The 25826-nt window shown below is 41.0% G+C and overlaps 1 protein-coding gene and 1 long non-coding RNA gene across 4 annotated transcripts in view; one reads left to right on the top strand and one right to left on the bottom strand.

Annotated features, from left to right (window-relative positions):
- Positions 1 to 25826, top strand: part of LOC109548022 (uncharacterized) — a 138643-nt gene that overhangs the window by 100641 nt on the left and 12176 nt on the right. Inside the window, exons 2-3 of one of the 3 annotated variants that reach the window (XR_002174015.3) lie at positions 20624 to 20719; positions 22702 to 22895. The exons of the other annotated variants lie outside the window; for them this stretch is intronic. This is a non-coding gene — a long non-coding RNA (uncharacterized lncRNA). The remainder of the gene's footprint in view (positions 1 to 20623; positions 20720 to 22701; positions 22896 to 25826) is intronic. 3 annotated transcript variants of the gene reach the window in all.
- Positions 3138 to 25815, bottom strand: SLC35F4 (solute carrier family 35 member F4). Its single transcript, XM_033851099.2, has 6 exons — positions 25547 to 25815; positions 20597 to 20816; positions 11274 to 11399; positions 9198 to 9390; positions 5759 to 5848; positions 3138 to 3431 (listed from the first exon to the last, which is right to left on the bottom strand). Exons 1-6 carry the CDS (start codon positions 25762 to 25764, stop codon positions 3190 to 3192), a joined length of 1089 nt encoding a protein of 362 aa, XP_033706990.1. The 5' UTR covers positions 25765 to 25815; the 3' UTR covers positions 3138 to 3189.

The raw sequence follows: 25826 nt of genomic DNA, 5'->3' as shown, positions 1-25826 counted from the left end.
GCAAAGAGAGGACATGTCTATGATCACAGAAAGTTCTATCAGTGCTGCTCTAGAGGCAGGGAGAGGCCAGTGGGTGACAATCTAACATAATACCCTACTTCAGAGCGAGAAGTAGAACTTGGTAATTTTTGAATGAATAAATGAATGAATACCATAACGGAAGTATTTTCTTAATATAGACTGAGCTAATTAGGGTGATCAGTTAGAGGTTGAATTAGTGCTTTCCAGGGTAGCTGACTCAATTTTTCAAAATGAATTATCAAAAAGAGCAAAACAGCTCATTTCTTAGAGATGTCAAAATGTAATTTTAAATGCCATGCTAAGTAATGGCAAGATGCTGGAGTGGGTTAGTCAGTGATCACTACGATTTAACAGCAATTTAAAAACAAGGCAAGAGCAATGTTTGTACCATTATGACATTTAAATGGTCAAAACCAACTCTACTTAGATAATGAATTAATTCATATTTACTAATAATATACCTCATTTATTTTCTACCATTTTTCATGAAGTTTGAAGTGTGTCACGATTATTGTTTTAATTAATATCATGCCATCTACCAATGCCAGGAGACTGTCATTGTCTTTTCAAGTAATGACAGAGAAATGAAAAAATGGTAAGGTTTTTATTGACTATGATACCCAGCCAGCAGACGTGATATATCCGAAGTTCCCTTTTCTTGCCCCATGACCATCTCACCTACACTTCTGGGGCCACTTGAATTAAAAAAGAATTGTACAACAGATGCCAGAAAGGGCAGGTTATCTTAAATTGCTAGATGCCCTGAGATAACCAGCCTCTTAGGAAAGAAGTGCCTTTTATCAGTTCAGTAACAAAGGCTGTGGTACATTTAATCCCTTTTGGCCCTTCCTTTAACCAACCTCCTCTATGAGAATGTCTGTCCTTAACTAAGACTGATCTAATACAGCTCGGGGGCAGGGGGGCATACCTCCAGTGTAAAGCAACCCACTCACTCCTTTCCTGAGTGTCTGTAAGCGCCAGGACTATGCTAGAAACACGATGATGAATGCCACACAATCCCTGCTCTCAAGGAACCCGTGGTCCACTGGGAACTCAGATGAGTAGACTGACAATGGTCACAGAGGGCGACCAGTGCTATAATGGAGTAAGCAGAGGTGTCTAAGGAAGTCACATTGTTTAGCTTGGGGGATGAGAAAAAAACCTTCCACGAAAATAGGAATAAATCATGTCATGAAGTCTAGGTAAGAGTTATTCAGGTGATGAGAGAGGAAAAGGAAGTACAAGAAAGAGAACGTGTCTTGATTGAAGAACTATAAGAAGGATGGTGTCACTAAAGCACAGAGATTCCAGGGGGCTGCAGGGGGTGGTGTGGTAGAAGGTGTGCTGTCCAGTATGGTAGCCAAGAGCCACATGTGGCTAACTAATATTAACTTAAAAGTAATTAAAATAAATAAAATTAGAGCATTAGCCATATTTAAAGAGCACAATAGCCAGTTGTGGCTGCTATGTTGGACAGTGCAGATATAGAATATTTCCATCATCACAGAAAGTTCTACTCTATGGTGCTTCTCTAGAGGTAGGCAGGAGCCAATCAGTGATGAACTTTGAATGACCTGCAAAAGTGTTTGGAACTTACTCTGAGGACAATGAGATGTCACTGAAGTGTTCTATATAGCGAAGTAGAATGATCAAATTTATATATTAGAAAAGTCATTCTGCAGGGTACAAGAGGGATTAGAGAGAGGCAATACTGGGAGTTAGAGAGACCAGTAAAGTGAGTATTTCATTCATCAGGAAATGATAGGGTCATAGAATAGGTAGCATAGTAGAGAAGTGCATGGATTCAAGAAATATTAAGGAAAGTAATCAATAAGATTTATGGTTTAGATGTGGAGGGTGAGGAAGGCAGAAGTTAAGTTTGATCTCTGGCTTGGGCAGCCCGTGAATGATGGTACCATTAACCTAGACAGGCAACAAGGGAGAGGACGGAGTAGGTCTGAGGAGGAGAGATGATAGATTTAACTATGTTCTTGAACATGAAGTGAACAATGGGGCATCCAAGTGAGGCTGCAGAAGGAATTTGGATAGTCAGATCTGAAGCTTGGGGGACAAATCTGGGCTGGAGATAAATATTATGAAGCCATCACCACATGGATGACATTGAAAGCCATGGAAGCAGATGAGATCTCTGAGGCAGAGAGTGTGGGGTGAGATGCTAAGAAGGACAAGGACTGAACACGGACAGCAATGAGACCAGCCTAGGAAGAGGAGTCCAGAGGAGCAGCCAGTAAGGCAGAAAGAGAACCAGGAGACCATAATGGGATCTAGGTGAAAAGAACATTGCAGGAAAAAGGAGTGGTCATCATGCAAATGCTACAGAGAGGACAATAAAGTAAGAGTTGAATAGTGTCAATATGGTTTTGCAAGAAAAAGGTCATTGGTGACTTTGGTGAATGCACTTCACCAGAGGAATGATGTGGGCAGAAGGTGGTGCCCAGAAGGTGGGTTGAAGGGTGAATGGGACTTGAAGTGACAGCAAATGTAAACAGCTCTAAAACTGGTGAAATAGATGTCCTCTCCATAACCATTATACCATTTCCAAATGTCTACCTCATATTAGAGATATTTCTAACCTCTTTTATGCTCTGTACTCCTGTAAGCATGTTGAAAGTACAGATGCAGTCTTACATCTTCACGTCTTCATTGTTCCTAGTGTAGGTCTTGCATATGGAAGATACTCTGTTGATACTTAATTACTTTCCAGCTTTCAAATTGAAGGCTCTTATTGGACTTAAATATATGTAAAGTGTGTATCCTTTTCATGTACTTTCTCCTCTTATGCAATTTTTTCTGATTGAATGAAAAGGTCTCAGTTCCAGGTGAGAAAAAGGTAATGACAAGCCCATAATTTAATAGAACCTCATATTTTGAGAAAATTTTGTGAATTAGGGGAAAATCTCCCCCTCCCAAAAAAACCCCAGAAGAAATAGAACAAGTATGAATATGTTTTAATAAAAAAAATCTATTATGATTATTTACACCAGTTCCTTGATAAGCATATAAATGTAAACTTTTATTGTTAGCATTATTTCACATATGACTTACGCAAATTCAGAGTTAATACTGTCGTTTGAGTGTACAGGTGGTGAGAAAATTTTATTATATTCACAGAATATACATACACGTGCGTTCAGAATGTGTTCCTCTCTAAGCCAGTGGTATGGACACAGTCCCAATGGCCCTGTTTCTGCTTCTCAGGTGGACACTGGGATCAGTGATATCATCCACATGCTCCTCACTCTTCTTTTCCTTCAGGCTGTTGATGAATCTCAGGGTAATTTCATCCCACTCCTCCGGCAATAGCATCAGCAGAAACCCAATGCAGATGATGATGGTAGCAGCCAGGCGGACGACATTGAATATCACCTCCTGCTTCAGGAGATCCACAGCTAGGGAAGGAACAGCAAGTCAGTCAGTCCATCACTGTTTCTAAGCTTCTCTGAAAACAAATGACCCCATCAGTGCTACTTCTAAGAGATTTCCAAAAGTCTCTCTTGTTCTCTCAAGCTCATCTTCTCTTTTTCCACGTCATTATCAATACCACTCTCTCCATTTGCTTTCCATTCCCTCTCTCTAAATCATACTTACCCTTCCAGGCAAATGCCATCTGATTGAATAACCTCTGCAGTTAAAAAAAATTTTTTTTTATTTTATATTGGAGTATTGTTGATTAATAATGTTGTGTTAGTTTCAGGTGTACAGCAAAGTGATTCAGTTATACATATACATGTATCTATTCTTTTTCAAATTCTTTTCCCATTTAGGTTATTACAGAATATTGAGCAGAGTTCCCTGTGCTATACAGTAGGTCCTTGTTGGTTACCTATTTTAAATATAGCAGTGTGTACATGCAGTTTTATTTCTTAATACTTTTCCTCTGCATCCCTTCATGCTTCTCCAGTTTCACTGGACCACTGAAGATTTTTTAAGAGCCAGGCTTATTAATGTCTAGGTCTTTGCACATGCTAGTCTTTTTAAAAATTTTAATTGAGGTAAATTTCATATAAAATAAAATTAACCGGCTTAAAGTGAGTTTAGTAGCATTTTGTACATTCGTTTTGTACAGCTTAATGTACAACCGCCTCCATCTGTTTCCAAAACATTTTCATTATTTCAAAATAAAACCCCGTACCCATTAAGCAGTTACTCCCCAGCCCACTACTCTCACCTGGCAACCGTCAGCCTGCTGTGTGTCTGTGGATTTACCTATTCTAGATATTTCCTATAAATGGAAGCGTACAATATGTGACCTTTTGTATCTGGCTTCTTTTGCTTAGCATAATGTTTTCGAGGTTCAACCATACTGTAGCATGCGTTAGTGCTTCATTCCTTTTTATGGCTGAGTAATATCCCATTGTATCACAACTTGTTTATCAATTCATCTCTGGATGGCCATTTAGGTGTTTCCACCTTTGGCTGTTGTAAATAGTATGAACATTCACATACAAGGATATTTTTGAGTCCCTGTTTTCAGTTTTGCAGGAATGTAACTAGCAGTGGAATCATATATATGCTGTTCTCTTTGCATGGAATGCTCTTCCCTCTTCATATGCACTTCATCCAGCTAAACCCTCTGTTAGATCCCTCCCTTTACTCTTCTTGCAGGAAGCCTCCTTGGATGCCCCTCCTGTGTGCACTCAGAGCATTCAGTACATACCTCTATCAAAGCCATTCTCTCTCTACATTGTAATTACTCAGTTCCTTTCATCTCCTTTCTACACTACATGGTCCTGAGGGTAGAGGCTGTGTCTTATTCAGGATCTATCACCAGGTGTTAGCACAGTTGTTAGCATATACTAAGTGCTCAGAAATTATTTATCGAATGAATGAATTCATGGATGAATGAATGGAATTCCTTGACAACTCCACTCCTCCCTGATATGACTTTCCTCTAAATATCTTATAGTCCTTGGAGTGTTTTACACAATTTGATGATAAATTACTTTGTAGAGTTCTAAGTTATTTCATATATGTCGGTCTTGTTTTCCATATTCAGTGTAAGTTTCTTATGGGAACAATATCTTTTTTTCCCAGTCTCTTCTATAGTCATGATCACATAGTAAGTGCTCAATAAATATTTGCTGATTGTACTGGGGGTAAAGAAAGATGGCTACCTAAGACTTGGAAAAATAGAATTTTAAAATTAGAAGGACTATACAGTCATCCAGATAACCCACTTTCATTATTTGTCCCACGGACAGTTTACCTAGAAAGATTTTCCTGGAAAAGTAGCTTCTCCTCTTGTCCCTGAAGTGAGTCAAATTGCTTTTTTCTTATGTCTGTTCCAGAGGGCCATCTGCTGTGCCCCCAGGAGAGTCTTTCACAGCTCCCCATGGAGAGTCTGATGTGGTGCCAACACCTTGTATGTTTCCTACACTTTCATTAGTGATGTTTGAGACTCCTACGCTGGGATGCCTTTTGTTTCCATAGGACTTCCTCTAAAAATACCACAAAATGAGGTTGTCAGGGAGATTACATGAAACCCAAATGATACATTTGGTATTTAAGTCTAAAAGCACAACCAAGTTAAAACAGTGTTTGTAGCTGGAAATTTAAAATGTGATGCATAGTTATTCTGTTGTCTGCCACCTTCATGATATTTAAAAACATCTTCCCAGGCAAGTGACATAACTCACAATTGCTCGAAGAAACAATTCAGGGTATAAAACAAACACAAGCAGGAGACTTCCTGTGCACACGTCAAATCGTACAGTACCTGCATTTCCAGGAACGCTGAGCACTGTTCCGATGGAGATGAGGATTGGGTATGTCAGCACCACACCAACATTCACCAGGATGTTGAAGGCTGTAAAATAAAGGAGGATATACAGGATAAAGGGGAATTGCTATGCTGGGCTCTTTCCTTCTTAACATAAAAGAATCCATGTCTATGCTAAACATGCCTTCTAAATTATCTGTACCATTGGTCAATTAATCCTCTAATTCTGGAGATGGATTCATATGTATTGTACCTGAAATAGTCATATTCCTTTTTCCTCCTCTGCTATCCTGGCTGCCTGATCTCTTGGTTGGCAAAGGGGGTAGGGAGCCATGCAAAGAAGTGAAATAATCAATTCAGTACCCTGCTCATTAGCACTATTAAGTTGAGCCAGAGGTTGAAAGCTGGTGACTGATTGGGGCTTTCTCCCTTGTTACTTTACTATATCATGCTATATTCCTGAATAACTAAAAGGCCCTGGTGTTACTGCCTAACAGAAGATCTGTCCAAGGATGGCCTATGCTGCATTATTCCCTCTCTTTTGGGGTGAGCATTACATGAGCAAACAAAGTTGTGTGCAGTGTAATTCACCGAACCCCAGGCACCTTTTCCACATCCTGATTTGTACACAGATAACCCCAGGGCAGGTCCACAGAACCAACTGTAGGTATAACTTGATACCATTTAATACATATCTTCTGACATTTTTAGGTAAATATAAAGTTAGTTAAAATAATTATCTACACAAAAATGATCAAAATTACTTGTTTTCGAAAAGAAAATGATAAATTACATAGCATTATTTTAATAGATTTCAAGCTAATGTTTATTTTAGGGGTTAGAGAAATGAGTCTTAACAACTACAAAAAGTCCTCAATTCAGAAAGGATCTCTACGGAAATGACTCTAAATGCTGTTGCCCATTCTCTGTAGAACCAAAGATGGTTCTAGAACCATTCCAGTTAGGACAGTGTTTATTCTTCTACTGTTACCTATAATTCTTACTTTAATTAAGCTCACTAACTTAGTCATCTGGAGTCACTCCTGCTTGTTAGTTAGAGACGGTGGGTTGGACTTTCACAAAACTTGGGCTTGTTCATAATTTTCATACAATAGTAGTGGCAATCAAGGCAGAGGACCTTCCTAAGTTGATAACTACTCCTTAATGGCAGAGCTGCAATGGGAATGAATATTCCAGCATCTCAACTCTCTCCTCAAGTTTAGGGAGTCAAATATGACCTGTTCTAACAAATCAGGAATTTATTAAACACAGCACAGACTTTGCTAAACTTCCCAACTGTCATTTTATTGGCTGAACTGGATATTTTAGCAGATTGATAGGAAGTATTGGTATTTGGTTGAGAACTGAGCTTTTCTCACTCAACAAGGACCGAGTGGCTTCACTGCTTTTCCTTAGTGCTTTAGGTGGAACACTTACAAGCTCTTTTGACAATCTCAGGACAAGAATACATAATTCAATATGTTGTCTATAGCACGGGGCCCTGCCCGAGTTTAAGTGGGCCTCAGACATGTCAGGTGAATGGATGATGTCAATCTGCACGTGGGCTATGGCCAAGCCAGAGCAGGAATGAGGCCAGGTGAACCTAAGCAGATTGAAGCCATAGTTATAGGTGATGGGGGTTGGGGTCAGAGTTCAGCCTGCTCTTTGCCTCTCAGATCTGTCTCCAGCCCTGCTCTCACTAGATCATATCTGATTCCTATGGAGAAGAGAAGGTGGCACTAAAAACTCAAGAGCAGAAGCACTGAAGATTGTAAAACCCTGGGGTGTGTAACACAGTCAGGAGAGAGGCTGTCTCCTCATTTTGTCACAGGGCAACCCTGGCACAGAGAGGGCTCCAGGCACGGGGATGAGCCTGTGGGGCAGCTCTAAGCTGGGTGGCACTGCACCCAGTGCAGTGTGGAGATCACGCTGCTTGGTGGAGAACTGCAGGGTCTGGCTAGCATGGGTGATGCCCTGCCTGAGCAGGCTTGCTTAGGAGCACGTATTAGAGGTGCCAAGGGATCAACGTGGGTGGAGGGCTACTTTGCAGCAAGCTGGAGATCACGGGTCACAGCTGGGGCCAAGAGGTAGTGAAATTTGGGCTATGGTTATTCCCAATTAGATTGTTTTTGGCCAGGAAGAGATCTAGGCACTTTTAATTAGGGTGTTTTGGTCTTATGGAAAGACTGCTATTGATTTCTACTACTCAATTTAGCACAGGTTGTGAGCGGTCATAACTACACATTTTTGGCCTTCAAAAGTAGAATTTAAAGGATCAACAGTTAATGTTTGATCTTTCTCGTGAGTGTTTCCTGTCTAGTTGAAGAGCTCCCCTTAGGGGCCTGGGCCAGAGTAGAAGAAGATGACCCAATGTCTTTGTGGGAACGAAAACAAGGGCATTCTTTTTCCCTCCTAAGACTTGCAGTGCTGTTTCAGACTATGTCATCTTGATAAATAAGGTCAACTGAGGGGCGGCAGATGTCCTGCAGGTCCAGTATGGCAGGTGAACATGGAGTAGGCAGAGGGTGCTGTTACCGGGTGGAACGGGGGGAGAGGAGCAGAACGAAAGGGGTTTGATTCTGAGCAGAGACACTGAGTCATTGGGTGTTTGTTGTTATTCAACTGCTTGGTGAGGAAAGAGTGGGCTTGTTATATTGAGGTTCCTCTCACATTAAATGAAAGCGCAGCTGGAAAGTGGGAGCCCCCAGCTGCTCAGGTGAAGCAGACAGCCTCAGAGTCATGGGGAGTTGGGAGACAGAACATGAGAAACACTCCAGGTGGCTATTTCTTCGTCATCTGCTAGGCACAGCCTACTTAGCAGGGCCACCTCGTCCTGTTCTGTCATCTTCTCTTTCTTGGTGAGGGTTTCCCATCTCAAACTCATTCTCCAGACACGACCAGCGTAGACTGTTTAGAATGCAGATGTAAGCCTGTCACCTCCCTGCTTAAAGATCATTAAGTGGATTTGAAAGCCAATCCCCTCAACATGGCGTTCCAGGCCCTCCGTGACCTGCTGCCCTCCCGAATGACATCTCCTTCCTTCCTCCCCAGTTCTTTCTGCACTTGGTGCTCCTGCCATTTTGATCCACTTTGAGTCCCTTGAATCCCCCATCCACTCTCCCCCCCACCTGACACACTGTGCCACACATGGAACACAATAACATCATACAGTACATCATGAAGCATGGACGAGGCTACTTGAGGATCCGTGGTGATCAGCTCAGCACTTAACCCGTGGGAGGCATACTAGCTGGATAGCTCTGATCTAATCAAGCAATAATCTGCAAAGAACTTTGCAACCATTAACCAACGTTAGGTAAGTTTGGGAAAGAGAGGACAGGGGTACCCAAAGGAATAATCTTACTATGACAATTTAACTCTCCAAGGAGAGGTCAAGTGACATAGGAAATGGAAGGCAAAACCCAGGGCCACTTACCCAGCCAGAGCCCTGCCATCCCGCAGAGACAGCCCCACGGCAGAGCTGCAAACGAGGACCAGTGCTCCACCTTGGTGAGATACAGGATGACCGGGGTGAAGGAGATGAAGATTAAGTTGAAGAAACCCAAAGTGGAGACAAAGTGTGCTGCTTCACCAAAGTTGGCACTTCCGAGAAACATCTTAAACAAAACCTAGAACGAGAAAGGAACTCATTAGCCACACAGTCAGGGACATTGCTGTATCAGAAAGGCAATTTCTACATCATGAACTAACTGGCCCAGGGTTTAGGCTCTATGTCTTCTTATCCCACCGTCTCCATGGCACTAAATGTGCTGCTGAGATAAGGAATTCAAATGCCCTCTAGCCTTCATATGAAACAGCAAATGCCATAAAATGAATTCCACTTTCTGTGCCACAGGGAAACACTGGGAAAAACACCACCATCAGTTATGGCTATGGCGTGGATGATAAATAAGAGTGCAGACAAGCCCAGAAACATCTAGGATTGAGGTGCCGTCAGTTCTTCTCTTCAAGCATGGGATTCATTTTACCCTTATTTTGACAGGTACTGAAAACTAAATTGGACAGAGAGAGCCTATCATTATATTACTGAGAGAAATAGTAACAATGCCATGGATTTATAAGCACTTTTCTCTCTGAGCCTAAAATATTTTCACAAGTACCGTATTCTCCAGATTTAAAAAAAGATGGTCTTTGTTTTCTGGATTATAAATCTGTGTGTAGAAAAAGATGGCAAGGAGACATGTATAGCTAGCCTAAATCACCCATCAGGCTGGGGAGGAGCCAGTTCTCTAGTCCATATTTCTTGGCTTTTTAACCCCTCTGCTTCCTTTATTAATCCTTAAACAATGTAGCACAGAGTATCTCTTTTCTATGGTGCACATACGATTTTGTGCATGTCAGCAAAATATTACCACTCCCAGAATGAATACATCTGTAACATGGTCAGGAGAATTCTCTCTATAAAAGAGCCATCCCAGGCATATAGCAAGTCCGGGTATTGCTTTTAATTTCAACTAAACGTATCATTTTCTTCTCTTGAGAGACTTAAGAGAACTTGAGCACGTGCTCGTGGTATTTGGTCCCATCACACATCTCCGTGGAGACTCAGTTGGGGGCAAGTTAGACACCAATGGTGATTGAGTGAACACCTGTCAAGCTTGTCACAGAATCAGTGGGCCAGGAAATGTCGATATGGAAATAGACACAATGTCCTCTGAGCAGCAGAGTTGATGAATAATCGGAACAGGCATCCGGGGGGGATGCAAAGGGCATTTTCTGCCTTTCAGAGAGGATTTTCTCATTGAAACCTCAAGAGAGGTGAAAGTGGAACAGTTCTTTAGCTACATCCAGAAAGTTGGCTCTGAAAAGTGGAGCTTCTGTGAATAACCTTTTAGATCTGCTCTCTTAATCCTCACTTCTGAAGTCAGGGACAGTGACTCCGAATAGAGCTTTCACTGATGACAGGCCACCCCAGGGGAGAAAGAACTGTGAGTACAAACCCAGAGTATCCATCAGAGAGGAAAAGAGGCTCTTCATTTAGCTCATAACACGGCACGGGGTTAATATGCAACAAACAGTAAACTCTCAAGGTATTTTTAATACCTCATGGTAGTTGAAATAATGACCTCAGTAGTTAATTAAAGAAACATAGGGGAGAAGTCTTCCTCGGCTCCTGCTATAACTGATGGATGATTTGGGAGGGTTTGGGGCACGGACCACGGGCTTTGGAGTTGACCAGTCCGAGTTTAAATCTTGGCTCTATCACTTCCTGGCTGGATGATCTTGGACAAGTTACTTAATCTTTCAAAGTCTCAGTTTCCTCATCTGGAAAGTGGGGATAAGTACCTATGCCTCATAAAGGTGCATTAACACAGGTGAAAATTTCTAGCAAGCACCCAGCCTGTAGCAAGTACTCAATAATTGGTACTTGTTATTATTTAAACCATCTTTTTTTTTGCAAGTCAAGATTTTCTTTGTCCTTCCTTCTTTTATTACTTAAAAGTCTAAGCTGCGAATGACAGTTGAGTACATAAGGAAGTGCACAAAATACCTTATACAGTGCAGATGTCGAGGCCGAGCCCACTGCAAATGCTACTCCTATGATGGAATCAGCGTGGAAATTATCTGCATACGCCATCATGACGATGCCAGTGATTGCCATTATTGCGGCAACTATCTATCAAGTAGAATGCAAAGAGAAAAAAATTTTTAATTGATGCCTCCATACCCCAGAGAAGCAATTGAAGGCTTCGTGGGAGTTGCTACATGCTTCCTCAAACCCAATTACCTCTTGTACATCACTGTTTAAATGTAGGAAAGGTCAGTATTAGCAAGAAATCCATATGCTCATGAGACATCCAGGCAGAAAATATAGAAGCTGCTCACATTCTAATTAAGGGCTAGTAATTGTAGTTTAATTTTTAGATCAACTTCCTAGAGATTAATACCCATAGTGGTGAAATAAATTTAATAGGAAGTCACTTCTTAGCATTTTCATCTGTACTGTGTTCTTTTTCCTCAGACAATTCAGCATACATTTTAATCAGCTGCTTGGATCAATGCATGTTTCTGAACATCTCCACATAACCAGAACTTGATTATGGAGACATAATATTAATGCAGCTAGGAGGACACTTTTAGGCCAAAGTGAAAAAAGGAAAGAGAATAATCTTTCAGAGTGATTTATAAGGAGCGAGCTGAGTTTGCACTGTCACTTGGAATATCAAACGGAGGCTAGTTCTTCCTTTTGTTTACATGCAAATTAAGCCACAGAAAGATAATTTCATTCAATTATTCTAGAGCATTAGCTGTATAAAGTGAAATATTAAGAATTTGATTGAAATCATAATGGTTGACTGTAAATTAATATGATCCTTGGTATATTCCAAACAGGAGTCCACTTCCTTTGTGAAATGCCGGTTGGCATCTCTTTAATTTACCTTGAACTGGTTCTACTGGAAAACATTTTAGAGCTACAATAAACAGTAAAATGACAACCCTGGAATAGGAAACACTATGTCATTTCCTTGTGAAATAGTCTCACTGACTTTAAAATCATGATGCAACTTTGTGGGAAATTTAAATATACCTGGTGATCGATTTTGTTAAGCTTCAGTTCTGAGGATTCGCAAGCAAATCAGTTCCTCTGTAGATAGTTTTCTCACATGTGGGATATTTTTTGACCCTTTGAAATATTATTAGTGAATTATTCATTACAACAAAATGTAGATCTTCAACATGCAACTGTAGACTTGCTGAAGGCCAGTGCAAAGTATGATAAGGAGGGCACATATAATTTAGATGCTGTTAAAGCATTTCTTTTGTTAATGACCACCCAAAGCAAGGGCACAGCTGGTTTCAGAGCCAGCTCCATACTAAAGCGTCTTTTATGAAAAGCAGCAGGAGTACTTGAGAACAGAAGCCGACTTGTCAGCAGTGAAAAACTGTCTTCATAAAGCGTTATCCAGGAGGCTGCTCGGTGTGTGGGGGGGTCATTGCTCTTGCTGACTGAGTATCACAGTCTCTAAACCTTCTAGCCATGTGTTCCAGTTAGACTATGCCTCAAACTATAGGGAATAGAATTTAATACAAATGCACACAATGTGAGGTGTCAAGGAAATTTTCCAAACAGGAAGTCATAGACTCATAAATAAACATGGTGAAGTGGTTACCTAGACCTGGGAATTCTGTGAGACTTATCATTTTCTTTGATTTGGGGATTTATAGTTCAGCCAGGGATTTGCAACATTTCTTTGGGCAATCTGATGTCAGAGAAATGAAAAGTTACATTAAACACTGGCATTTTCTGATCTGTTTTTGTGTTAATTAATGTTCATAGGTTAAAGTATTCATGTACACAGATTTCCCTCAAAATACTGAACTTGTAGGATAATAAATTTGAATTAATACTTGTTTTCTTTTTACCAAACATCAGATGTATTTTCTTAGTAAAAAAAATAGGTAGTGTCTTCAAGACAGGGGTAATAGAACACAGTGTTAATCCTAATGAAACTTTAACATGATGTGCTGTTTAATATTTAAAATTATTAAAATTATTCTATAATATACAATATCTGGGTTTAAGCAATTGTGTATAATATATAATTCTTGGCTTAGGGAATTCTGAAAACAAACAGTCCATACAAAAAATTAAAAAAAAAGGGAAAAACCAAAAACACTGTCTGGAAAGTGTTGAACATTTAATACCATTATCCCCAGGATATGACCCGGTTGGGAACACTTTCTTTTCTGAGTCAGCCATTAGTAAAAATACATATGCACTGTATTTATTTCTATTATAAGTTTTCTCAAGATAGGAATTGGACGTGGACATAGATTACATAATTTTATAGCAATTCAGAATTATAGTCATGATGAGCGTCTTAAAGGTCTCCATTACATTTTATATTTAAGTGCTTGTGAAAATATTAGCTCAGACCACTTAAATTGTCATATCAATTATACCAATGTCTCTTTGAATTGCGGTCACGGAGAGAAGCATTTTTCACTTCAGGGGGCCAGACAGTGCTGTTAGTTAAGTTCCAAAAGCATGAAAATCTGAATACTTCCAATGTTAGAAAAATTCCTCTCTATGGTATGAACAGGTATTTATAGGTTAATAATTTATAGGTTATATAGGTTACCTGGGGGGAAAAGAGAAATTATTTTCCGCATTTCTATTTAAATTTCACAGCTATCTGATAGAACAAGTTCTCTATGGCCATGTTTAAAATTTTTTTTTCAGTATGTTTCTTATCTACACAGTTGGAACTGAGGGAAGGGAGCTCAGCTAATCTAGAAAATGCAGGGAAGTGTTGGGTTGGCAGGCTCATTTGGAGTGGTTGTTTGGATGATCTTAGAGTGGTTCTGCCTGGAACTATTGGTTCATTGCAGAGTAAATATTCTTGAGATTTCTGGAGAATATGTAACCCAAGCACAGGTCTGAGTCATGTGCGTTTTCAGAAGTAATCAATCGTTAAGGAAGGATTGCTAGTCTGTCTTCTCAACAAAAAAAGTACAAAATGATTCTTCTTGTGCTCAGGATGCTGGAAATGTACCTGCAGGAAGCCAGCGCTTTAAGTACCGTGTCAGAAGGGCTCACGTGTGACATCCACATGCTGACAAACACAGCAATGCTTCTGAGCACATTGGCGTCCACGTGAGGGACTCCTCTGCCGATGGTGCCACGTCATGGTGCCACCTGCTTGGCTTCAGAAAAACATGGCTCTCCTCACAACCTACTCCAGTTGCAGCCCCATAACCAACCAGAGGTGTCTAAATAAGATGGAAACCCACCACAACCGTTACTTGAATCTGACCTGGGTGAAAATGTTGGTAACCATAGTGATCGTAAAGCGGCCGATGCCTCATTTCTAACCTTCTAAACCTCTGGGTTCTCTCGCATCATGGTGTGCCCACCTGGGGTGAATACCCTGAGGAAGAGGATTTATTTATTTAGCCCATTATCTTTGCGTGCTCCTTGAGCGACATCACCACCCGAGCCAACTACCTTCCTCTGTGGGCTCACTTCCCTCCCAGAGTCTCTGCGTCAACTCTCAGGGCCAATCAGAGGGGGACCATGAGGGGGACCTGTTCTTAGAGCCCAAAGAGGGCTTTAACAGTAAACATCTGGTGATCTCACTGAAATGTATACTACCTGTGGCCCTGCCTGAAAGCAAGGTTTCTTTCCCATCCCAAAGAATTAGTTTGTATAGATAAAACCTAGAGAAATAGCTGGCTTTTGGCTGATTTTTGTTTTCTTTTATCTTCATTGTTTTCCTCTTTTGACTCAGGGCCTCAAAACCCAAAAGGGTCCGGCCCTGCTCTGGATCTCCAGGACGGTTTATGAGCCTCATTACAGTCACTGTGTTTCCCACTGACGAATGATTTCCAGAACTATCATTCGCATAACAATATCAGCTCTTTTAGGATTCAGGGTATTGAGATGAACCTTTAACTGCTTCTCTTTCTAACTGTAACCCAAACATCTTTCCTTAATTTGCCGTGTGGTTAACCCTGTTTCTGGAGCTGGGTGGAGCAGGTAGGAGCTTCCCCGGCTTTCAATGGACCTTGAATCCCAAGCCTACATCAGGCTCTGAAATGGGGGGCCTCAAAGCTATACTGCTGGCCAGACTGCACTCAAGTTCAAGACTCAAGGTTAGCAGCTGAAGGTGGGATACACATTCATAGTCTGGCCAATGAGACCTGCACTGGTGATCATCCTTCTTCCCTCTGAGTGTATTTGGATAGAGTCCATTTTCAGGGAACCATGGCTACACAGAATCCTTAAACTTGTCCACATGTTACGTTTAAGCTTCCATAAAGAAGAGCCATCTGTTTTACTCAGAGCCACTGAAATTGGACAAGAGTTGACGTGTGAGAAATGAAAGAGGTGGGCAGTCCGCAGCTGTCCGGATACTCTGTGTGTGTGTGTGTGAGGGGGAGGTGGGTGGGTCCCTGGGTCGGGGCAGGTCAAGCCTGAGACTCAAACTAAGATTCCCATCCTCCACCCCACTGCCACACACATACACATCTGTTTTTATATGAAAAAAAACCCATCTGAAAACGATCCCAAAGGAAGACCAGGATGGAAGAGAAGGAAAGAAATCCCGGAAGGAAAGACTCCAGAGTACGTGTGGAAGGTAGAGGAGACCTATTGACTGCACCTTGTTGACAGGGGTTATGGGTTCCTTGAGGGCATAAAATCGGAGAGCCTTCCCAACTCAGCTTTCCCCTCCCTGTATTCGTGAATCATTCTCCTGCCAAGAGGAGGATGAAAGGGGAAGAGCCCCACTACCCATCCTCTACTGCCTCCAGAGGGAAGCATGAAGGTTCTAGACAGAGCAGTCTGCACTTCCCAGGAATGAAGAGTTAACTGCAGAAATGCCAATCAGAGGCAAGATGGAAACAAGATTGTCTTGAATCTTATCTAAATATGTAATATCGGCACAAATCAGTAGCAGCTCAGCTCCAGGGTCCTGATTGATTTAGAGTGCCCTGGAGCCCAATTTGAATTCAGAGAAGAGCAGTTTAAGCAATGAAAGATTCCATTTAACTGTCATACCCCAGTCAGTTCTTGGCGGATGGAGGAAAGTCTACAAAAGTTTGGGAAACTAAACACATAAGGACCCAATTATACCTAGAAAATAGGTGGCTACCAAGCTGAAGGGGGACACAAATTCATTTCCTCAATCTGCTATAAAAGTTGGGGTCTGCTGAACCATTCATCGCCCACCAATTTTCTTCACATGTTCAAGGAAATTTGAAAATGAATGAACATTTTCAATTAATAATATAAAAATAAGGGGGGACAAGACCTGAAAGAAAGGGTGTTAATTTTCTAGTCTGACATTTACTTTTCATTGGAGTGAAATGGATGCCAGTGATAGAGAAGAAAACCTGAAGCAGTGGCTCTTTTTTTTTTTTTTTTGAGGAGAACCTTTTTTTATTGATATTCTGTGATCAATATCAATGTCATTGATATTCAGTGATATTCTTGTTCTGATGAATTTAAGAATGCTAGCTAAACAAAACAGGATCTTGGAGATGGGAAAAACACCCATCTTCAATGCTGCAAGAGCTGGATTCTCACTTAGCAACATTTTTGCAATTAAAAAGAAAGGTCTTTTAAAGAAGTTTACTAATTTCCACATGATTATCATACATCAGCTGTAAGCAACTACTTATGAGTTTTTTTAACACACCAAAACTCACCAGCAAACTGGCTGAAAGAATTTCATAATAGAAAACTAAATGTATGGCAGACTACCGTTCCATCTGTGATTCAATCAAAATTCCAAGGAAACTAAATATTAACAAGTTATTCAAAACATATAATTAGTTTTTATGTGAGCATTGCTAATGCTGGCCAACTGGTGCTCCAGATAAACCCGTATTTACTGATATTATAATTTAAAGCATCCTTTATTCAGTTCATCGTGTCATTTTGACGTGAAAAATAGAAGTAGGGGGGCTTCCCTGGTGGCGCAGTGGTTGAGAGTCCGCCTGCCGATGCAGGGGACGGGGGTTCGTGCCCCGGTCTGGGAAGATCCCACATGCCGCGGAGCGGCTGGGCCCGTGAGCCATGGCCGCTGGGCCTGCGCGTCCGGAGCCTGTGCTCGGCGACGGGAGAGGCCGCAACGGTGAGAGGCCCGCGTACCGCAAAAAAAAAAAAAAAAAAAAGAAGTAGGGGAGGCCATATGTTTTATCTTAAGGGTGATAATTCTTGGGGTCATGCAAATGAGAATCATAATCCCCAAACTATCTTTTTCTGAGCTACTGAAGACTTAGAATGAGTCAGAAATATACATTTTGATTTGATGACTGAAAGCAACCCTTTAACTATTAAAAAAAAAAGAGTAGTCCAAGTGGGGTGGCATCTACAGGCTGTGTCCTATTTATGGGTGTAGGCAATAAGAGCTGCATTTATGTTGTCAGTATTGTATTTGTCCTCCTCTAATTTCTCAAATGACCTAATTATACATGTTCTCAATATGTCTCAGAAGGAAAAGAACTGCTGATGTGGTCAAAAGGCAAAATGCTGAATATGTTTCAGTGCTTCTTATATTCCATGGCCTGATTATGGGCATTATTAAAATTACACCTTGACATTCTTCTAGAACATGGCATTAAACACTTCCTAATGTTTCACAGTGAGAAGTAAAGCACTTCCTGTCATTTAAAAAGAAAAATACCTGACTTCTCCCAGCATGCCTGACATTAATACTTACTATTTTGTCATTATGATGTCTTAATTTACGTATTTACTTGTTAACAACTACTTGTTGGCTACTCAACAATTCTTCTATCAGGTCTTATTACTTACAGATGCTGTATTAGTTTCCTGAGGCTGCTGTAACAAATTACCACAAACTTGGTTACTAAAAACAGCAGAAATCTATTCTCTCATAGTTCTGGAGGCCAGAAGTTCAAAATTGGGCAGGGCCACGCTCCCAACAGCCACTCTGGGAGAGAATAATATTACATTCCTGCCTCTTCCAGGTTCTGGCGGCTGCCCTGGCTTTCCTGGGCTTGTGGCTGCATCACTCCAATCTCTATCTCTGTGGTCACATTGCCTTCTCCTCTTCTGTGTGTCTTTCCTGTGTGTGTCTTTTATAAGGATACTTGTTATTGGATTTAGGAGCCACCCAGATCAACCAGGATGATCTCCTCTTTGCAAAATCCTTAAGTTAATTATGTCTGCAAAGACTATTTTTCCAAGTAAGGTCACATTCACAGGTTCTGGGGATTAGAGTGTGGACACCTTATTGGGGGCCACCATTAAACCCACCACAGATGCAAATTTTAAGATAGAAATGCTTTGTAGCTTCTAGGCAGATTTCCTAAATCTGCCATTTAAATGTTACACAGCTGAGCTTTTCCCCCTAACAGTCCTCAAATAAACATCAAGCTTCTTTTGATATGACCCCTTGCATAAGTAAGTTCCATGGTTAAATGCATTCATTCACTCTAATACAATTGATTTGCTCACTGGTAAACCTAATAGTGAACATATCTATTTCCTTTTGGTATTCACATGACACTGAAAGAGCAGGAAAGCCCCTAAATCTCCTTTCTTGCCCTCTCTTCTGACAAGGCCCTCCAAATACTCATGGGTGATCCAACGTGGTAGTAGATAGACAAGAGAAAGATCTTGTAAGCATGAGTTCATTCACTATATCCTTAAATATGTAGAGTCCCTACTTTGTCCCTTGTATCATTCTAGGTGTTAGAGATAGAGGTAGAACTAGTTTCATGGGCATATGACCTGTGCAGATGCAGTGGGCTCCCTGATGTTGCCATGTTGAAACTATTCACAATTTTTTTTTTTTGCGGTACGCGGGCCTCTCACTGTTGTGGCCTCTCCCATTGCGGAGCACAGGCTCCGGACGCGCAGGCTCAGCGGCCATGGCTCACGGGCCCAGCTGCTCCACGGCATGTGGGATCCTCCCGGACCTGGGCACGAACCCGTGTCCCCTGCATTGGCAGGCGGACTCTCAACCACTGCACCACCAGGGAAGCCCTATTCACAATTTTTTTCAACAGGAGGCCTGCATTTTCACTTTTCACTGGGGCCCACAAATTATGTAGCCCAAGCTGAATGGATCAGTGAGCAATGTAAAGAAGGTTCTTGTTCTCAAGTACTTGTCAGGGCACGTGATGGTGGACAGACAGTACCAATGCTCCATGTGTGAAAACATGATGCTAAGCCCTTTGGGTGTGAAATCTAAGATTAGCTATGGAGAATGAGTATGGGACCACATCTGGTATAGTTTAATGGTATCATGGACTGATTCAGTTTCTTGTGTTGTCTTCTGCTGTAGCTTTTCACTTGTTCATGTCAAGTTTCAGTTCTGAATTTCTGAGCAGCATTTCCCAAGATACAACCAGAATTAGCTAATTAGCTATTAAGATGAAGTTTTTCAGGATGATACCTGTCACAAACTCTCTCTAATATAAACATGAATTTCAGCATTTAGCAGGGCAAGGACCCTGGAATCATTGCAACAAGAGCAATATTTTGATAGCAAAACGTGTTTCAAATCCAGTCTTGGACATCTCTTTCGGAGAACAATAATTGTGTGATGTTTATCTTCTGGAAGAAGGCTATTCGTTTGGACTTCCTTTCAAAGAACTTTTTACTCAATATTTTCATCATGGTGGCATACCAGATTATATGAATGAGGTCTGGCTCCTTACATCTGCGTGGTTTTCCATCAATCTAACAAAGATCAGGCATACAAAAAAAATTTTATTTTTAAATCCATGTTACCTGTGAAAGGGATGAACTCAGAACTGAAGTGGCTGGTGGAAGTTTAATGCAGTTCAATTAAGGATTTGTACCCCAAAGTACGAGTTATTGCTTTTAGTTCCATATCTAGTTAGTCACACTAGATATATAGTCACTTTTAACAGCATCGTGCCATTATTGGTCACTTTAATTACTGTTTGGTAACCTTATCTACTTCCACCAATATTAAATCCATCTCTGGGGGGAAGAGACATGAGGGAGTTGTCCCAACATATGTTGATTGGAAAAAAAGCAAATCATAATCTTTACTGTGGCTAATTTTCTCAGACCCTTCTTTCCCGAGGACAGAAGGAGTTGATCACACCATTAATTCTAAGAAAAGAACTTCTTTTCCCTGAGTGCCTCCTGTTGAAATCAGCTGACTGATTCCAATGGAAACAATCTCTTTATCGTCTCATGATGTTGTAACTGCCTGGGCGTCCTAACGCAACTTCAAATTTCAATCTGTACTCAGAACCAATGGGAAAAGTTTTGCAGAAACTCCACAAAACAAAGCAGCTCTCCTGATACCAAGGATCTATGATTAAATGCGGCCTTACGCATTGAATCAAGTGTGCCATTACCCTCACTCCCATGAACCTGTCTTTCAGCACGATCCACGACAGCAAGAAGACAAAGGCTTTGTTACAACAGAACAGAGCAGAGACATCTGTGGCTGTCAGCTTCTTTAAAGCCAGTAAATACAGGTAATTAGTCAAAGTCCATAGAATAGAAAAGGGAGCAGTTCTTTTAAGAAAGAGCTTCAATGTCAGACCATCTTCACCAAAAATTCGACTGCATTCCCTAGAGAAGAAATAGAGGTTAATAGTCAGGTATTAATTTTAACACATCTTGTGTAGACTAACTCTTGATAGCCATTTTTAGCCAAGAGCACAAACCCTGAAGACCCATCATTCATCTGTGGAACCTACTGAACCCAGTTCTGCCACCTACGGGCTGTGAGTGCAAAGGGTTCCATGGAGGAGTCCCCATCTCCCCAGGCACAGAGCTAAGCCTTTCCTACCCATTCTCTGGAGATTCCTGGGGGTAGCCATTCTGCTGTTGCCAAACATTCTCAGAGAAGCCCGGAGAAATCCAGAAATGAATGGTTGCTGGAATTACTAGCTATTCGAAGAGACAGATGATTCTTTCCCAGTGGACGAATACAACAGGGTCAAGATGGTTCGTACTGTTTGAATAGGCTACAGACCACATGCAGCCTCATGTATCATGTGTAGGCGTGCACAGCTTGGGATTTTATTATTCCCAAAACTTTATGCCTTTTTCTGACATATCTGCCCAATGGACAAATTTCTTTTTCCTCTAGCATTTTTAAGGCAGAAAAAAAAATGAAGGAAGCATCTGTGATAACCCCCAAATGGTAAAATAAATAAATAAAATTCAGGTTGCATTTATGTACAGACACCTGGCCATTCTGGAGGAATTGTCTGAATTCATTGTGTAAAAATAGTCATTTCAGTTAAATCTTTGATTTGCTTGGTTTCTGACTAAATTGATTATTTAGCCCAAAGAATTGTTTTAATCAAAATGTTGAAGCTAGCGATACATATAGGCAACATCAAAAGTGATAGAATAGCAGTGCCTTTTTGATTATGGACTGAAAACAGGCTCTGAAAATTCAGCTTTATTTTTTTCACTCAGTTGTACGTGAACATTCAAGCGTTCATTGGGCAACTATCTTGTGCCAGGCGTTGTATTTTCAAGAGTAGTATAAATATTCTGTTTAAAGCAACAAGTTATTCATATTTGCACATTTATAATGTTTATAAATCTATTTAAATGGCTCTATGTAATACTAGTTTCTGGTTTCTCTTCTAGCTCTTTCTGAAGAGAAATAATTATGCCTCAAAGTATTGCAAAGCAAAGTAATCTCCAGCCAGTGTTTGCCTCCCATGTATGAAGCAATGTACCCCATAGGAGGACCACATGGGGGGAGGGCGTGACAAAGTGGTGAGGCTCCAAGCACAGGGATACGGCTTTCAAAATCAAGCCTCATAGTAAACGTTGCTTCCAAGCAGCTGAGAACACAGGGAATCATAGGCCAGTGATTCTGGGAAGGTTAAAAATGCATTTTGAACACATAGACAGTCATGTGGTGACTTTACTTTCATGTGGCAGACAACCAACATGGAAAGACTTTTGTAAAATGGAAATGGGATTCCCAAAGGTAAATTTTAACTTGAAGGAGACAAAACATCAATGAAGGGACTAAATAAGCCAGAGGCAAAGCCTTTTGCAAAGTAAACAGAAATTACACGTGCTCACACACACAGGTAAATGGATGGGCTCTCTGTTTTGTTTTATTGACGTGTAGTTGATTTACATTATTATAAAATGGATGGCCTGTTTTGTATTACTGAAGTGTAGTTGATTTACAGTATTATAAAATGGATGGCCTTTCTAAAGCCCTACCTTTGAGATACTCAAATCAGAGTTACACACAGAGCAAGCAGCAGTTTTCATAGAGCAACTGGGCACACATTTTGTGTGCTGTACTTACAAAGGGATTTGCTCTGTGAGGAAGTCTGCCAGGGAGAGCTGGAGTGGAGAGTCGTGGGTTTATCCTGACATCTATAACTGCTAAATGTCCTTTAAAATACACGTTTATTAAGAATCACAACAAATCCATTTCTGATTAAAGTATTTCTTTTCTTATCACTGGTCTTAGCCAGTGATGGTTCTTCCTTCCCAGAGCCCACCATCATGCTGGGTAGAGTGCTCTCCAGCAAAGACTTTGGATTCAGGAGAGGGAACACCCTGCCCCATGGGGAAGCCAGTGGAGGCACATGGATGGGGAGAGTCCCCCAGGCAAAGGGCTGCTGCCCGGCAGAGGCTCTTGGCCTGGCTCATCCTGACCCCCAGGTATTGGCTTCCTCCTTGTTACCCTTTCTTCTTCCCTTCTCGTCTCACTGCCAACCTTCTCCCCACTTGTCACTGCTGTTACAAAAATTAATAAAAATGCTCTCCACTCAAACGCCAGTTCACCTGGGTAAAACCTTTTGCCATTTAGGCAGTAAGTGCTGGGAAATGTGATTTTCTTTTTTTTTTAAAAAGATGGATTTCTGTGGAGAAGGAAATAACAATAGTAGGTCTCTCCTTGGGATGATGAGATCAGAATTTCTAGACAAGAGGCATTGACAGGAGGCAAAACTTGGAAAGAAGCTTAGAAGTCGGGGGACACTAATAACGTAACTATGCTCATCATTGTTCCAGCAGCTACTAGTTATGGAACCCTTTCTGTATGTACATCTTAAGCACATTTCATAGCTTCCTGACACATGGCAAATTTATCTTTGGCTCTAGTTTCATGCTTTCTAGAGATTTTTTCCCTTAAGAAATTACCCTTTGATACCCTTTTGATATACCATCAAAACTATGGTATATAATTTTTTTCTTCTTAAATTTCAAATTCACCTGAGGCAACTGAATTCTCTGGATAGTATATAAATGGAATGATTGACATATCAAAAACTACTTCCAAATGAACAATCCTTACCACCTAGATTTGATATCTTACTGAAAATTCTTTTGATGGTAGTGATAAGAAAAAGACTGGAAATGCTTTCATAGCATTCAAGAGAAAAGGAGGAAATAGGTATAGGGTCTGGCGCTATGGGACAAATCCTGTTTTCAGGCTTATATACTATATTTTCCCCTTGTTCTGCCACGAGAGCTTCAGGGGGTGCCTTCTTGGCAGATGGTGTTAACGAGTCTACAGGGAAAAAAGATCAAGGATCTCAGCATTTTCTGGCAATGTTTACCTCTCACGTGGAGGGGTTTTCATAATGTTTTCTGCTCGACAATAAAAGCTCTTTGATTCAGTTTCAGAAATGCGCAACTTCACACTAGGCACTGACAGGAGGAGGTGTCTTGTCAACTTACAGGTCTCACTAAATTCAGAGTTAGTTCAACATGAGAGATGCGGTGAAGATGAGACTCATTCCCCAAACAACACTCCTGTCAGCAGGAGCCTCTTGTAAATGTATTCTCTTCAATAAAACGGACTTGGCTTGCTTTGAGGTGTTCTGAGGTATTACTTCCCAGACTAAACTTGTGCTGTTTTTATCAGCACGTGTGTCTAAACCATAGGAACACGTGCTATGGGTAAATGGAGGTATTTTCAAACAGGGAGAATTTTATTCTGATAATCATGTCCCTTGCAATCATGTATTAAATATTGTTATTAATAAAGATCTTATGCCCCAGCATCATGTCTACTTTGATGGGAAGAAATAGAAAGTATTTTTAGCAATCCCAAACAGGTATAAGGCTTTTTTCTTTCCTCCAAACCAGAAAACATTTATCATTCTTGAATTGGTTTTTGTTTCTTTAATGACAGCTGAACGTTCATGGACACACGTGGAAAATCAGCTCACAGGGTGACTTCAATACTCCCGGGCACTTCCAAGCTGGTGATAAATTGGAAGTTGAAGATTAAAGCCTTCACAGTGTCTTAAGTTTTCAAGGACAGTCTTATAATGCATCGATGGTAACAGTCACTCCTTCCTTTCATTAGGTAAAAGGGCAAGAAAGAAAGGTTATTTTGGCTCCTGCAATACAAATTTATTGTCATTTTGCTGAGGAGCAGTAAGTGGGTGAAGAAAACTGTCGCTCTCCCACTGCCATCTGCTGAGGTCAAGACTGCTGTTTTCTCTTGGCGATCAGAGTGACCGTCCTGGAAGTTATTCCTTAGTTCTGGCTTTTCCTTTCAAGAAGCTGTCTGTTAGCACAGGACTTTGACCCAAACACTGCTTTTGCCTTCCTTGAGTGCTGTGCAGGGCTGGATGACATGTCTGCCAGCTTCCTGATCTCCCCAAGATGGGGCTGCAGAAGTCAGGTTTAGCTCCGAGCAACCACTAGAACCACGGTGCTATCAAGTTCATGGCTAGCAAACCAACAGACAAGGCTCTCTGTGCTCCTAGCCAGCAAAGAACAGCATCTTTTAAACCGTCCCGAGGCCAAACTTCCCTTTACCTGAGACCAAGTCATTTCATCTGCTATAATACCACTGTGTCCAGAATACTGAGCAAATGTTTCTGTAATAATCTTATGAATACAGTTTGTTGTTTTTTTTTTTTTTTTCTGGGCTCGAGATCTTGGGTTGTTCTTTTAAAACGTGGCTAGAGATAAATTGATCTGAATTAAAATCTGAGTTCCATTATTTATAAGTGTGTGACCGTGGACAAGTCCCTGAATCTCTCCAAACCTATTACCTCTTGTGTTAAAACGGGGATAACTAACAGCATCTTAAAACGTGGCTGTTACCACCAATGATGGTGAATAAGCTAAGATACACAAAAGCACCAGCACAGGGCCTGGCATGTTGTAGACACTTAATAATTTTGGGGGTGGTACCGATTCTGTTTCCTCGTGTTAATATGTTTACTACCGACCTTAGATCCTGCCTCTCCACACTCCTCAACTCAACTCATATTCCAAAGAGATGAAATTACGCATATTTGCATGAAATTATTTCAAACCATCTCCTACTGGCCATTTAACATGAAACCTACCTGAATTTTTTCATTGGAGATTGCTTTTCTTGAGCAGTGGCCAGATGACCAGAGTAATAGACTGGGAAAAACATAATGTTCCAGTTTGTTGAAAACCAAGTCATGAAAAATGGACAGTAGAAGTTCTTATAAGTAATTTTTACAATCTGTGTGGTTCCAACCCAAGACGATGACACTGACAGGATGATCAAAAGTCCCCAGATGGCCTTCAGAACCATAGACGTACAGGATAGGCAGCGAGCCTTGATTCTGTTTCCCTGGCTGCTATCCTCAGGATGAG

This window comes from Tursiops truncatus, chromosome 2, assembly GCF_011762595.2.
Source record: "Tursiops truncatus isolate mTurTru1 chromosome 2, mTurTru1.mat.Y, whole genome shotgun sequence".
NCBI lineage: Eukaryota > Metazoa > Chordata > Mammalia > Artiodactyla > Delphinidae > Tursiops > Tursiops truncatus.
The sequence above is the reverse complement of the archived record's forward strand: the minus strand, read 5'-3'. Positions and strand labels throughout refer to the sequence as shown.

Excerpts from the sequence above, each read along its gene's own strand:
- SLC35F4 (XM_033851099.2), bottom strand. The coding sequence starts at position 25,764 with ATGGTTCTGAAGGCCATCTGGGGACTTTTGATCATCCTGTCAGTGTCA. Across the intron at positions 9,391-11,273 it reads CGACATCTGCACTGTATAAG|GTTTTGTTTAAGATGTTTCT; the intron begins GTATTTTGTGCA and ends TTCTCGTTCTAG. Across the intron at positions 5,849-9,197 it reads GATGGCAGGGCTCTGGCTGG|CCTTCAACATCCTGGTGAAT; the intron begins GTAAGTGGCCCT and ends TTTATTTTACAG.